Source organism: Pagrus major, chromosome 2 (assembly GCF_040436345.1).
Source record: "Pagrus major chromosome 2, Pma_NU_1.0".
Lineage (NCBI taxonomy): Eukaryota > Metazoa > Chordata > Actinopteri > Spariformes > Sparidae > Pagrus > Pagrus major.
This window is the reverse complement of record NC_133216.1, coordinates 14,697,751-14,711,685: the sequence shown is the minus strand read 5'-3', so window position 1 is coordinate 14,711,685 and position 13,935 is coordinate 14,697,751. Positions and strand designations below refer to the sequence as shown.

Genomic DNA, 13,935 nt, shown 5'->3' with positions numbered 1-13,935 from the left:
ACTCGTATAAAAACATGGGCGACCAAGTTTGGACACGAGTTGCCTTTGAGACCTCCAGACGAGCATAATCCCTGTTTATCTCTGTCTAACCCTCTGTCTGATTTCTGAGTGTGTTGTAATGAAACACTTGATACTGAGTTGTACACAGAGGCAGGAGATGAGTCATCTTTCCCCCAAATAGTGAGTTAGTAAGCACATCAGGCGCTCGGGGAGACAGACACAGTCAAGCACCTGATCATAAAGTGAAGGATCATGACACCACTAAGTGTGGTTTTATAAGTGCTCCATCGTTAAGAAGAAGTCATTTGAGTTTAAAAATAACATGAGGGGAAACTGCAACAGGCTAAAGGTTAAATCTGAGGTCTGTGCTGCCATCTGCTGTCGATGTTTGTCAGCACATTTAGATCCTGTAAGTAGTAGTGTGCACAGGTAATACCTTTCCAACAGAAAATGAAACTGTTGTCAGTCAAATAGTTTTCTTTTCTTCACAAGCATATCATACTTATAAGTTAAAGAACAGAAAATATTCGTAAAGAATGAAAAGAAAAAGTCTTCAATATGCAGCAGCCTGCTCATTTAGTGTAATATTAAAATGACATTTTATTATTTTAGAAGCATGACAAATTCTTACAAATGCAGATGCAGCAACATAACATACTGCTTATATGAAACATCTTAATCCACAAAGTAGTTGAATAAAGCTGTCAGTGTGGTGGGGTAAAAAGTAAAAGATTATTGTGCTTTCTGTACCTCTGACATGTTGTGGAGTGGAAATCCTCAAGCACCTTAAAGCTGTTTTAAGTACAGTGCTTGATGTGCTCAGTTACATACCACTGCTGCCTACAGTATATACAGACTTTGCTCAAATTGCTCAGATGTAAACTACAGCAGTTACAAGTGTGGAGCTCTAATCCTTTAGTGGTGGTTACACTGTCACAGTCTCATTTACTGCCACTGAAACTTAAGGCAATAAAAGCGTTAACTGATCTCAAAGCTTTCAATACTAAGAACAAAACAATGGATTTGATAAAGACAAACTAAACACTGACTTACAAGGTTTTGAATAGCATTTTCTTTTTTCAAATATCATTGTTATCACTGTTTGTAGTGGCGGCTTATCTACGTCTGTTTTATTTGTTAGTTATTATGCCTGTATTAGAGTGTTGGAGTAGTGTGCATTTTATTTCTAAAAAGCACTGCAGTCCCCGTCAAATAATCCGATAAATAAATAAACTTCCCTTTTTATTAAAATTAGAGTGTCTACACTAATTTAAAACACTATGAACGCATATATCAGCATGTTTAGTGGCACTTTTTGTGCAGTCATTACGATTTCTCCCTCACAACTTTAAGGCTGTCTAGTTCACACAGGTGTTTGGTGTTTTGCTAGTTAGACTTCTCCACTGAAACGAGTGAGTTTGTGCAGAAAAGCACGATTACAATCAAGAAACAAAACTCACCACTTAGTGTTCCTCGGTACAGTGTATGTGAAAGGACATGTGGGCTGCTTACAGATATCAAAACAGTCTGTGGTGTTGTCAAATGCAAGTGATCAAGGTGACCCTGCAGCAGAGGAGCCAGGTGTCAGCAATTAACTAATGACTGTCTGACTCCCATAAAAACAGCATTCTGTGCTTCAGGGTGAAGTTGCTGTCTCAATTTGAAGGAAGTGCAGAATACTGGTGAGTGTTGCATGAGGTTTGAGGTGATTTCTACCTCAAGAAGAAGTTTACTTTTGTTAAATTGTGCATTAAATGATGCACTGAACATGTTCATAGAAGCTGCTCTTTTTAGCCAATTGACTACAAGCTCAGTAGGCCTTTCTTTCAAACAGCAGCTGTTTTAATCCCTCTAGTTTAAGATGAAAATATATGATTGTTTTTACATTCTGGGTCACTTTCATTACTGTGTAACCTGAAGTATTTTTCTCAACTCAGACTGAAAATGTCCGGCCGGGGGAAGAAAGTTGCACCCAAACCAAAGTCTGCAGTGTCCCGCTCTAGCAGAGCAGGGATCACTTTCCCTGTGGGCCGCATCCACAGATTGCTGAGGAAAGGCAACTATGCTGAGCGAGTTGGCAACGGCTCTGCAGTGTACCTTGCAGCTGTCCTGGAGTACCTCTGCGCCGAAATCCTGGAGCTGGCAGGAAACGCCTGCCGTGACAACAAGAAGCAACGCATCGCTCCTCGCCACATCTTGTTGGCGGTGAAAAATGATGAAGAGCTCAACAAACTGCTGGCAGGGGTCACAATCTCAGAAGGCGGGGTCATCCCAAATATCCAGGCAACCCTTCTCCCCAAGAAGAGCAAGATGCCAAAGGAGGACAGTTCAGCTAAAGATGTTCAATCCCAAGAGTTTTAAATGTGAATATACAAGTTTTGCAAATTTTTATGAAATTTTATTGTATTAAAGTGTTTTTAAAAGTTGATTGTCTTACTGGCTGACACTTGTTGAGTAAGGAACTGGAAGCAGTCTTACTAGGGAACTACTCCACTTCTTGGGACCCACTTGGGCAAATTTCTCTGAATGCTACGGAAATGTGCTTCATTTCCTACTTCCTGCAGGCAAGAAACCGTCATGCTTTGAGGAATATAAAGTGGCTCATGAATTCTAGGTTCATCTACTACATTTTGCTCCTGTGAACATGTCTGTGATTCAGTTCTACATTTTGGCCTCTGCTGGTGTCGCTGTACAACCCTCCCAACTGTTCAGAAAGGGCACCTATACCAATGAAGTTTTTAATGATACTGTAATTGGTTAACCACTAAAATCTTAAATGTAGTTTAAAAATTTACCCAGGGGGAAAAAAGCCTTTCATTTCCACCTATTTGCAGAAAGCAATGCAGGGGACTTGGCCAGCTGCATGTTTGTAAACGGATCAGAATAACACAGAAAAGGTGCCTAACCTGCAAGAGACCTCCTTTTTCTAGTCTAACTTATGAAGTGCTAGTCACTGATTATTTAGACTCAGGCAATGGATGATGTTGCTTACAGCCCTTGAACCTGAATTGGCTTTAGAAATCTGGAATGAAGGTCAACAAAAAAGGTAAACCTGGCAATGTAGTGGGGACACCTTGTATCCCCAAACTAAAGGGTTGCCCATGTTTGGATAAGATATTGGTTTTAATGAAACTGAAACTGGAATGATCTTAATTTCTGCACATAATACTCACCATATAAGTGTATGCAACATGCAGGCCTTTGTGCATTAGCAAGGGTGTTGGAGGTTTTAACTTGGAAAAATGTTCTAAAGGTATTGTTGAAAAAATATCCTGTGAAACTGTCCAGTGGTGCACAATTTATTTTAAAATTCAGAACATCTGCCTCCTAACTAAAAGATCACTGCTTCAAATGTTGCCTCAGCAAACATGCATGTTGGTTGTTCGCCACTTTCTACTTGACTGCACATTTGAAGCACTGTGGTTCCACTAAAGCAAGAACTTTCAAATTACCTTGAAAAAAGATTGTCTTAAAGGTGCACTATTTAGTTTGGGGAAAGAGATTTTGATCAGAAATGAAAGCTCTATACCTAAACAAACTTTTACTCCATGACTGAATAAAAGGACAACACAATTTCATACTGTTTATATAAGGCGGACCCTGCCACCTTTCTAGCTTCTTCTTTAGGCCCTTATTTTCCTCTGAGAACAGCTTGTTTATTCAGTTAGGGAAAAAATTGTTTGTGTTATTACCTCATTAATATTGTAAATATTAAAATTCTGAGTTTGAATTTCTTCTCCAAAACTACATAGTGCGCCTTTTAACAAAACAAAAGTATAACAGTCAGACATCACAATTTGAATTACTGGCAGAAGGTTGGATGTATAATAATGATGATGAATAATAAAATGCTAAAGTAAATGTAAACGCGACATTTGGCTCGTGTTTTAGACATTCTTGACCTTTTTGACTGCATACTGTTTTCATGAATCCTTGTAATTGGATAACTGAAAAACACAACACAAAATTAAAAATACTTTATAAAATAATATGTCACAGAATAAACAACGAAGTAAAAAAACTACAATATCCCAATATCCCTGACTAATTTTGAGTAGTATTTCTAAACCTTTAAAATATTGCCCCTTCTTCTGCTTTTTTGCAACCCTTTGCAACACTGCGTGTGCTGAACGTCCCCTTGCGGGCAGCGACGTGCTGACGTAGGACGTGTGAACAACAAACAGTTGTTGGACTTCAATAAGCTAGCGAATGGTAACGCCAGACAAAAAACAGCTCCAGCGTACTTCTCCGGGATAGGAAGACACCAGCGATACCTGTGCGGTCGGGACACCTTTATGATCCCGTCGTTATCAGCACAATCGGTACCGGCAGGTGTATCTTCGGCCCGGCTCCCAGCGCTAACGTTAGCCCCTGAAACATGCTCATTGCTCGGGAGTGTGACGCCTGTTTTTTTTCTGGCTGCCGCTGGTCGAGGGTTGTGATGTGAGCCGACTTGCACCACGACAGAGGGTGAGACGAGAGCTACAGCCGGAAAATATTTTTGTCTTGACACAGGAGAATGGACTTTGTCGGGGATAAACGGACGGGCTCACGCGAAGAAGCAGGCATGCGACCGTTGACGGGCCTGGACGTCATTGTCGGGCAACAACTTTAGCAAGCTAGCTAACATTAGCTCGCTCAAATTCATGCAAATGAATCGGTTTAGTGTCGGGCAGTAAGCTCACTTTGCTAGCGTAATGGAGGCACCCTGAGCGACTTGTTCGTTTCAATTGACTGTCCTGGTGCTCTTTAATACTGCTGGCAATGTGCTGACGACCAGTGAGCCTTTCGTCGGTTCCCATTTGGTGACAAGTCGGACACGGTTGGCCGATATTATTAAGTGGTGGTTGCCTGTCTGGGTGATAGTTGTAGCAAAGTTGCCTAGTTTGGCATATAAATAATTACTGCAACAGTATCTATTTCGCACAGGTATCACACATTTCTTGTACTGATATTTGTGTGAAATTGCACTTTAATTGGCGCCAAAGTCACCTGTGATTTGTGTTGTGTGTTTTGAAAAGTATCATTTAAATCAAACACAGTACAAAATACTGGTGTTATATTCTGATTGCACTTGAATACACGACCAGGATAGGTGCACGTCTATATCTTATTGTGAGGACAAAGACAGGCTTATCCATGTCAGTTGGTTCCTAGTTACTGTTTAACTTAATACCTAGGCTGTCTGGCACAGTTAAAGACTGAGTTTCACTGGAAATGAAAACATGAATATCGAAGAGCAGTGTCTAGATTTGTGCAATGTCAAGACTAAAAGCAATGTGGACGTCGATCACAACACTACCAACAACACAGAAGGGGTCACCCCCCGGATCTCTGAACTGATGACGGACAGTAACACAGAAAAACAAAACATTGTTCCAACAGAGGCCTCAGAGACGTACCTGATGCCTCAGCTCACTGACAACCTTCAGACAGCCGAGGAGGATAACCACCAGGCACAAGACACACTGGAAATTGATGAGGTCAATGGAAATAGAAAGAGCAGCGGCCAAGACACCCCTGCGGTAGTGAACCCTACTGACTTGATCTTTTCTAATGATGAGCAGCACAGGGACAATACTGGGGTGGAGGAAATGAAGGAAGAGAAGGACGCCGAACCTGCAAAGCTTGTTGTGGGAGAAGGGGACGATGTCGGGGACATGGACATAGGTGTGGATCTGAGTCTCGATGAAAGTGGGGTTTTGGACGCTGAATCAACAAACGTCAGATCACTCACAGACAATACGTTAGACTCAGAGTCTCAGGATGTCCCAGCTGGCAGCACGGCAGAGAGCCTGTCAGATGAAGGCCAGACAAGCATCACAGAGGCTCCTGCCACAGACCAGGCTGGACTGTACCCCTCGGTGGAGGAGGTGGACGATAAACACAAACCAAGTGGCAAAAGGGTGACGTTTCCCTCAGATGAGGATATTGTCTCTGGAGCAGTGGAGCCCAAAGACCCCTGGAGACATGGTAACACTGTGTTTGTGTGTGTGTGTGTTTCTGCGTGCCTGAAGGTGTGAATGAGTTTCTATTAATTCTACTTGCCTGTATGAACATGCCAGACCAACATGGTCTGATCACTCTGTTGAGATTGGGTTTAAAATGTGCCCTGTCATGGTCCATATTCCATGTGTAGTTGGTAAGAAAGAGATTGGCTGGATGTTGACACTGATATATGAGAGGAGTGTCTTTGTGGAGGTGAGGAATGTTCTTTTGTGTCTTTCTTCAAAGCTTGTCATCTATCGCACGATCACACTGCAGTCTATTTTGTCCTCAGGCAGTACCTGTGCCCCCGCTCCATTTTCAAACAGAAGTCCATTTCTCAGTTTGAACAGTCAAATGACTAACATAAAAGCTTAGTCTGGCTTTTTTCCCAACAACATACAGATCTAAATTTAGGCTCAGGCCTGTACTGTAAGCCATATTGTGAGTGGATCCCACCACTCCTTGAGGTGTGCCATTTTACCACAGTTAGGTTCCTGTTTGTTCAGTGTACACACGTCTAAAGGAAGCTCATGCAGGATACGGCACTGCCTTAAATGTGTTGATATAAGGAACCCGGTCTTAAAAGTTGGGACACAATGAGAAGTTATTTTTTCACCTTAAATACTAATCTTCCATGCAGTAATATGCTTTATAATTTTTAAGACAAGATTAAACTTTTTTGATTCCCAAGGGGTAAACTTGGCACTACAGCAGAACAAACAATAGACCAGAAAGATAAATAGGCAGAGGATGCAGACAAGTTTGAAAAGTATGAGGTATACAGATAAATCCAATTTTGACAGCAATACATGTACCGTCACTCTAAATCCGTGTGCATGAATGTAACCTGTTTGCAAAACCAGTAGTGTTTTCTGCCAATCCAGATCAAATGACAAAGTAGATAGAGTATATTTGGGATGTGTTTTTATTTACAGTATGCTTACATAATGGATATAATCAAGAATATCAAGAAAAATGATATGAATCGAATATCAACAATTTGTTTAGTACACTTTTTTCAATCATTTTTAGGTTATATTCAACTTTATTGTCATTGCATAGAGTAAGAACCATTACATTTTAAATTAAATGCAGTTTTAATTTAAAATTGCCTTGACTAACAGCTTTTTAATTATTTGAAGATCTGCTGTTCGTATGTACTATAGCATACAGCTGCATGGGCTTATACTGACCTTGTTTGGAAAAGACCATGCTACACATGTTTTACCAGAGACTGGTAATAAAAACACAATTCTATCAAGGCCTGTAATAACGATTTCCAGGTGCCGGTAAAAACAAGGGAAGAAACAATGGAAAACACGTGTTTTCAGATAAAACAATATTAACATGAACTACTTCTAATTTAACAAATATTTGAAAATCATGACCCATCCCTTTATTGTTTATTGTTTATTAAGTATCCCCATTAGCCGACGCACAAACGCCAGGCTAGTCTTCCTGGGGTCCTTTTCAAAAAATTCAATATGAAACAACAATTCACAGATCCAGTTACAAAACATACACAGATCCAGTTACAATAAATCCCTTCAAAATTCAGTAACATAGATAAGCAAATGTACAAAATATCATAAACATAATTTTTCATACCATGGTACACCTCGAAACCGGTATACTGCTGTAACTGTAGTCCTCTTTTCTGGCCCCAGTCATGATTTTATTATTATTATTCAGCTTAGTTCCTCTTGTGCAGAAATTAGGCAGCTTTGGTTTACAGTAGTTTCATGTTTAATCTTTTTTTCTTTTTTTTTTCTTTCTTTTGGAGGAACTGGAAAGTCATGTATGCTCTGACCATGACTCACACGCTCCTTTATCCAGAGCAGACAACGGACATCATTTAATGAACTAGCCTACTGTCATGGTGTGACCACTGCTCTTTGCTCACAGTACTGTGACAGCAGTCGACATAGTTACACAGTTGACTGCAGCCTGAGAAGACTCCAAATTTGTGTTTACTTGGACTATATACTCCCGACCTTACAGTCTGGTTAAAGTGAGAGTCCTGTTTTTTTTTTTTCCTGATGTATAAAACCAAAAATGTAGGCCAGGCCAAGGCCAGGGTCAGTGATGCGAGATGTCCAGATGGGGGAGGGGGTGTAAAAAGAACAAAGGCAGCAAGGTTAATAATATGCACTGCCTCGTGTTCAGCTGAATACAAGTTGTTCTATTAACACCCCTACGATTGGTCAGACAGCCACTTAGTTAGACATTTATGTTTTAGTCCCCTTATCTTTACACATTAAGGTAAATGTAACTATAAATCATATTCTACCCTCTTAAAATAATGTTTGCATTTGTAGCATCCATGCCCCTTACTGCTTGTCACATAACCCGGTTGCTTTTCTAAATGTTGCTATATCAGTTTACAGTGCACATGCCGGCAGCCAGTCTGATAGTAAATTGGACATGAAATATCTTTAGCCAAACTCCACGGGGGCAAAGTCTCCAACCCAGTTAGCCAAGAAATCTGGGGCCTTATAAAACAGTTGGCACTGGGAACAGTGAAGTATCGAGATGACCGTAGTGTGGGCTCACATTATTTATCACAGCACATTTATCATGTAGTTTATTTAAGTTCCAAAGGTCCAACTGATTGTACTGTAGATATAGAGATAGATAGATAGACAGACACTTGATGGGGGTTTTAGTTAACCACATGATACAGAATGTTTCATGTCTGTATCAATGTCTGTTTTATAATGAAGTCAAAATTAAAACACTGGTACATGTAATTTTTAAAAAAAATTCTCAATTTGTTAGAATTTGTCGATTTCATACAAAGTACGTTAGTTAATGAGATCAAAATGAAGTCATTTTGTTTATGATCTTTGTTTTGTTGGGCAGCGTCTGCTAAATTGGCATGTGATGATATCCCCAGTGAAACGCTGCAGTGGGAGATAACATCCTGAATAAACTTATTTTTTCAATTAAAAAATTTTACTCACCAGACACTTAATCTGACAGCATTTGACGCTTGGCAGGTGTTACTTTTGGACCCTGTATACCAGAGGGTTGACAGCTTTTAAATAACAATGTTGTTAAGGTAGGGAGGCTCAGCAGTGTTAGCTTCCTTCCAAAACATTACATTTTCTGCAATCAAATATGTTTTTGGTTATGTTAATTGACAGCAGGGCTGGACAGTATATATACAATATATATCATTATCATCATGGAGACAAGCAACAGTGTGAGATTGACAGAGCTACACAGGTTGTTATAAGTCGACTTAGAAAATAACTTTCAAATCAGCATACTTCTTTGTTTGACGTGGCAAACATGAACTATTGCTAGTAACTGCTACTGCAGTGTCTGTCTCAACTAAAATGCCACAGAGGGGGCTCGGGCTGGAATGATTATTTTCTTTGTAGATTCATAGTTCTCTCGATTAATTGATTCTTTGTTTGGTCTCTAAAATGGTGAAATGATAAGTGTTTCCCAAAGCCCAAGATGACATCCTTAAATGTCTTCTTTTGTTCACAGCCAGCAAAGAAACCAGAAAATATTCACTCTTAAGAAGCTGGAATCGGAGAGTTTTTACTACTAAAAAAAATAAATACTCAACCCAATTAATTGATTGGCAAAATAGCTGCCATTAAGCTTAAAAGTTGATAACTAATGAGTTAATCATTGCAGCTCTAGAGGAGAACATCCTTAAAGATCTTCTTTTATAGGGCTTTCAGACTGAAAAACAGCCCTGCATTCAAACAACACAGGGATGTGGCGGAGTTGTTTAGGTATTGGTGAAGCATGAAATCTGATCCAGAGGGTCCAGTTGGATTAAGAGATTAATGTGTTTAAATATTTATCAGATGCCAAACACTACACAGCGGTTTATAATACTCATAGACAGGATTTTACAACTCTGACAAGTTATCATGGTGGCAACCGTTTTATCTTTTTTCAAAATAATCTTGAGGTAGAAAAAAACAAACATTTAATATGCTTTGGTAAAAGCTAAACATCCGTGGTTAATCTTGAATTGTCTGCTGCCTGTTTACTTTGGATATATCTACTTTGTATCAAGCAAATTCAGGTAATGGCTGTTTGAATGGGCTGCTGCGTAATTTGAAAGCTGACAGCACATAACTTGATAACATCTAACAAAGCCTGATTATTACTTGAGTTTTAATAAATAACTGTTCTTTGGTACCTGAATTAGATGTCATACACCATATGTGTCAAATATGGAAATTACTTCTTGTGCCACTTTTAGAAAATGTGCTAAATTACCCTATTATTGTGTCAATGGTGAACTTCCTAATCCCTTGATGTTCACCTGGAAATCTTTTTCTCTTTTCCTGCTCCCACAATCTATCTTGAGGACATGCTCACACATGGGAGGACATTTGAATGTGTGTGTGTGTGTGTGTGTGTGTGTGTCTGTGTCTGAGACAAAGTCCAGGAAATGAAATGTATCTGAATCTCCGCTCCAAGGCTCTTCATGCTTCGTTAGGAGCGCTGTGCCACAATAACTCCATGATCCATCCAGACCCTTTATCTGCTGAACTAGTGTCATGTTTCTGACAGATGACATAAGACAGGGACCCAGAGAACCAAACAGTGAACCCAGAGCCTGGAGCTTCATCCATGCACAGTATGAGTTACTGCTGCAAGAGCAGAGGGAAGAATTTGTAAGATGGGTATTGAATGTTTGCAAGCAACATATATCCGATTTAATTTCAGTCTCGAAATGAGCTTCAGAACAGGAGTTAACTTTATGGAGTCCTGAAAAGCTGCCATTCAAAATAAACCCCTGGGTTTCAGGAGGGAACAGAGTCAGGGGAACAATAGTGGGCAGCTGGGGTGTCACATTTCCATTTCTTCATTGGCACTCTCATTTTTCCAGACTTCAGGTTGTTCAGTGTCGTTGTATCAGCAGGTATACGTAGTGTGATGCTAGAATGTACACAAAAAAGTATCTTTACAATGTTCTCAGGAGTTTAATTTTGTCAACATACTCTTAAACAGCATAAGGGAAGAAATAAATTGTGTCAGTTAGGACTGAAACTAGCAACTATTTTCATGATTATTTTCTCAAGTTGCTTGGTTTATAAAATGTCAGAGAATTGTGAAAATATCAAGCAAGATGGCGTCCTCAAATGTCTTGTTTTGTTCACAACCTATACAAACTCGGTTATCTGTCACAGTACAGTAAAGAAACCACTTCAGTTCACATTTAAGAAGCTGGAATCAGAAGTTTTTCCTTTTAAAAAAAATCACTCAAAATGATTACCAATTTCATTTATAGTTGACAACTAATTGATTAATCGTTGCAGCTCTAATGTCATTGTGTCATTTTGTTCTGAGTTAGGTAATATCATTCCTTAAACTTTTTTCCCCCCTCTCTCCCTGTCGAGACTTGAGGGACGCTTGTTCTTTCCCTCCAGGCTTGAGCAAATACAACATCATATCCTGAGATTCCTGAACTTCCCAACATGCTGCATTGCTTCCCTTACTGCTTTCGATTCTCCTCCCCTATTTCTCCTCCTCGCAGGCTGGCCAATTCAGTCTAAGTGCAGCTCGGGCTTATATCAGCAAAGCATGTCATTACAAAAGCACTGGGAAGCATGTCTTAGTCATTTGTTTTATCAGGCGTATCAGTTACTGCAAACTCTTAAATGCAGGGAGATTGTTTTTGTTAAGTCACGATGCAAGATAGTTTTTTTCAGAGCAGCCACATAGAATAATGGAGTACCACAACTAGAGTACTACAACTTTATCGTAATACAGCTTCATGTGCAAATAAGTTAAAGCCTACTTCGAGCAGTTCCTTCACATTTACGACTGTTTATCCTGCAAGCGACCAAACTCTTTGGCCTACGTGCGGCTCCGTCTCGTGTCATCAGACCCAAGGCCCACTTGGCACCAGGTTGTGAGAGGCTCTGTGACCCATGAAATGTTATGTGTTGTGGCTGTGGACCAAGTTACATACTGATAAGCAAAGCTTTCAGTGTACAGACTGGAAAAAGGCTTTAAAAACTTAGAAGTTTGTTCAGTTTGCGCTAGAGGCAGACCAGTACTGGATTTTTTGGACCAATAAGGCCAATAGAGAAAAAATACACAAACGATAAACTATAAACTTTTTATAAGTCATCTTGCCAAAACATAGCCCATTTGATAAATAGACCATCCGTGTTAGCAGTGTTCTATCCCCTAACACACTTGTCTTTTACATTTAGGTGTGCAAAGACACTTTTTCATCCTATTGGGAACAACATGGCTGCAAATACTGGGGTGTTAAATCAGCCAAGTTAAATGTCAGCTGATAATGCCAGCTGTCATGAAGGTGTTATTAACACGCCATTTTCCATGAAAACATGAGGGGAAGTGAAGGGCGTTCACGCTCTGACTGAGGAGGATAACAAGAGACGTCATGAGGCAAAAGTCTGTAATGAAAGTTGAAAATGTTTTCGTCATTTTGCATCGTACTCTGAGACTTCTTTATCTTTTGTCAGTGTTATTTTTGTAAGATTTGTGGTAGCTTTAGAGCGGGTGACTTTGGTTTAATTTTTAGAAACAAATGAAAGTCATCGTAGGAAGGTTTAGACGCAGAGCTACCAAAACATGAAAAACAGCATAGCACACCTTCTGTTTAATTTACTTCATTTAATATCCTGTAAGTGTGTGCTTAAACAGGAACTTTTCACAACCAGCTTTGTATCACTAAAATGTTGGTTATCTAGCCGAATGAACAATCAATTTTGATCCCAAAAGTCCCCCTAATAATGTAAAACACCTCATATGGAAGATTTTAGGGATGTTGTATCAACCATAGATTGTATTAGTGCATTTTTGTATGCCCACATCCATGGACACAGAGAGCACAGTCGGAGAGAGCCTCACCCCTCTCTCGCTCTTTTAGATCGATGAGTGCATCTCAACAAACTCAGATAAAACTGACTAAGAAGAAACTATAAACCAAAATGTTTTGTACTGTTTAGCTGCAGTACAATACTGTTTGTTACCAGCCAGTTGCCGTACAAGTTCCTGTTTCAGAAACAGATGAATTGCCAAAACCTAGCACTGCCTCAACTTCTACCTTTTGAGCAAAAGAGAATACTACAGCCCCTTTTCTGTTTTCTCTGGTCATGTAGCACCAATTTCAGAAATATTTGCATCTTTGCTGCATAGACAACCAAGTTTTATGCACGAGCCATCTTTCCAGTGGTGAAGTGCTTCTTTAGGTGTGCAGCTGTATAGTTTGTGACTTGATCATAACTTGGTATTCAGATCAATTAAAATTTGATTGGTGCATCCCTTCCTATCAGCAGACTGAGCACGAGCATGTGCTCAGCCGTCAAAGAGCGACTCAGGTGTTGCAAAGTATTGTTAACACTGGCGGCTGCAAGATTAACTGTTTCCATATTGCGGTTTTTCTGTTGGCATATTTATTTTCCATACAACAATACACTCTGTGGCTGATGTCTGTGATGCAATAATGCCTGCTGATAATATCAGGCCTCAGGTCTTACTCCAGTTTGTTCATCATCTATTATGCATTTTTGCATGTCTATGCTACACATGCACCTTTGTTTGTTTTGTCTTGTATATGAGAAAGAAGTGTCTGCCGGTGTTTGTTTTGTGATGAACACTGCCCTTTGACCTTGTGTCTGTCTGCACTCTAGCCCCAAACCCTGATAATTACTAACAAAGCTGGAGATTGATAGCAAATGTTAGAATCGAAGCTCAGCCAGTCTGAGTCTTTCTGTCCTTGTCAAACAGGAGTAGTTTGCTTTCTTAATCACTCCTGAGCAGACACGAAGTGACAAATATTACCTACATATCTACACGTTGCACAAAATGCCCCCTCATTTAAAAATAGCGCATACAACTGTTGTTCGCTCATAATGTCACTCTCCATCTGCTCTGGCAGCTCTCTCTCTCTCTCTCAGATGCAGGCCTGGTTTCATGTGGGAGACTGTTTAAAAT

General features: G+C 39.9%; 2 protein-coding genes across 2 annotated transcripts in view; both read left to right on the top strand.

The window, feature by feature from the left end:
- Window positions 1-1,591: 1,591 nt before the first annotated feature.
- Window positions 1,592-2,426, top strand: LOC141014324 (histone H2A-like). Its single transcript, XM_073488066.1, has 2 exons — window positions 1,592-1,682; window positions 1,938-2,426. Exon 2 carries the CDS (start codon window positions 1,945-1,947, stop codon window positions 2,359-2,361), a length of 417 nt encoding a protein of 138 aa, XP_073344167.1. The 5' UTR covers window positions 1,592-1,682; window positions 1,938-1,944; the 3' UTR covers window positions 2,362-2,426.
- Window positions 2,427-4,162: 1,736 nt separating this feature from the next.
- The window catches only part of ppp1r37 (protein phosphatase 1, regulatory subunit 37), a 45,691-nt gene continuing 35,918 nt past the window's right edge, over window positions 4,163-13,935 (top strand). Inside the window, exon 1 of the mRNA XM_073487771.1 lies at window positions 4,163-5,973. Within this exon, the coding sequence (XP_073343872.1) occupies window positions 5,226-5,973 (748 nt within the window). The 5' untranslated portion in view covers window positions 4,163-5,225. The remainder of the gene's footprint in view (window positions 5,974-13,935) is intronic.

What these genes read in the sequence shown, in the direction of transcription:
- LOC141014324 (XM_073488066.1), top strand. Translation starts at nt 1,945, where the DNA reads ATGTCCGGCCGGGGGAAGAAAGTTGCACCCAAACCAAAGTCTGCAGTG.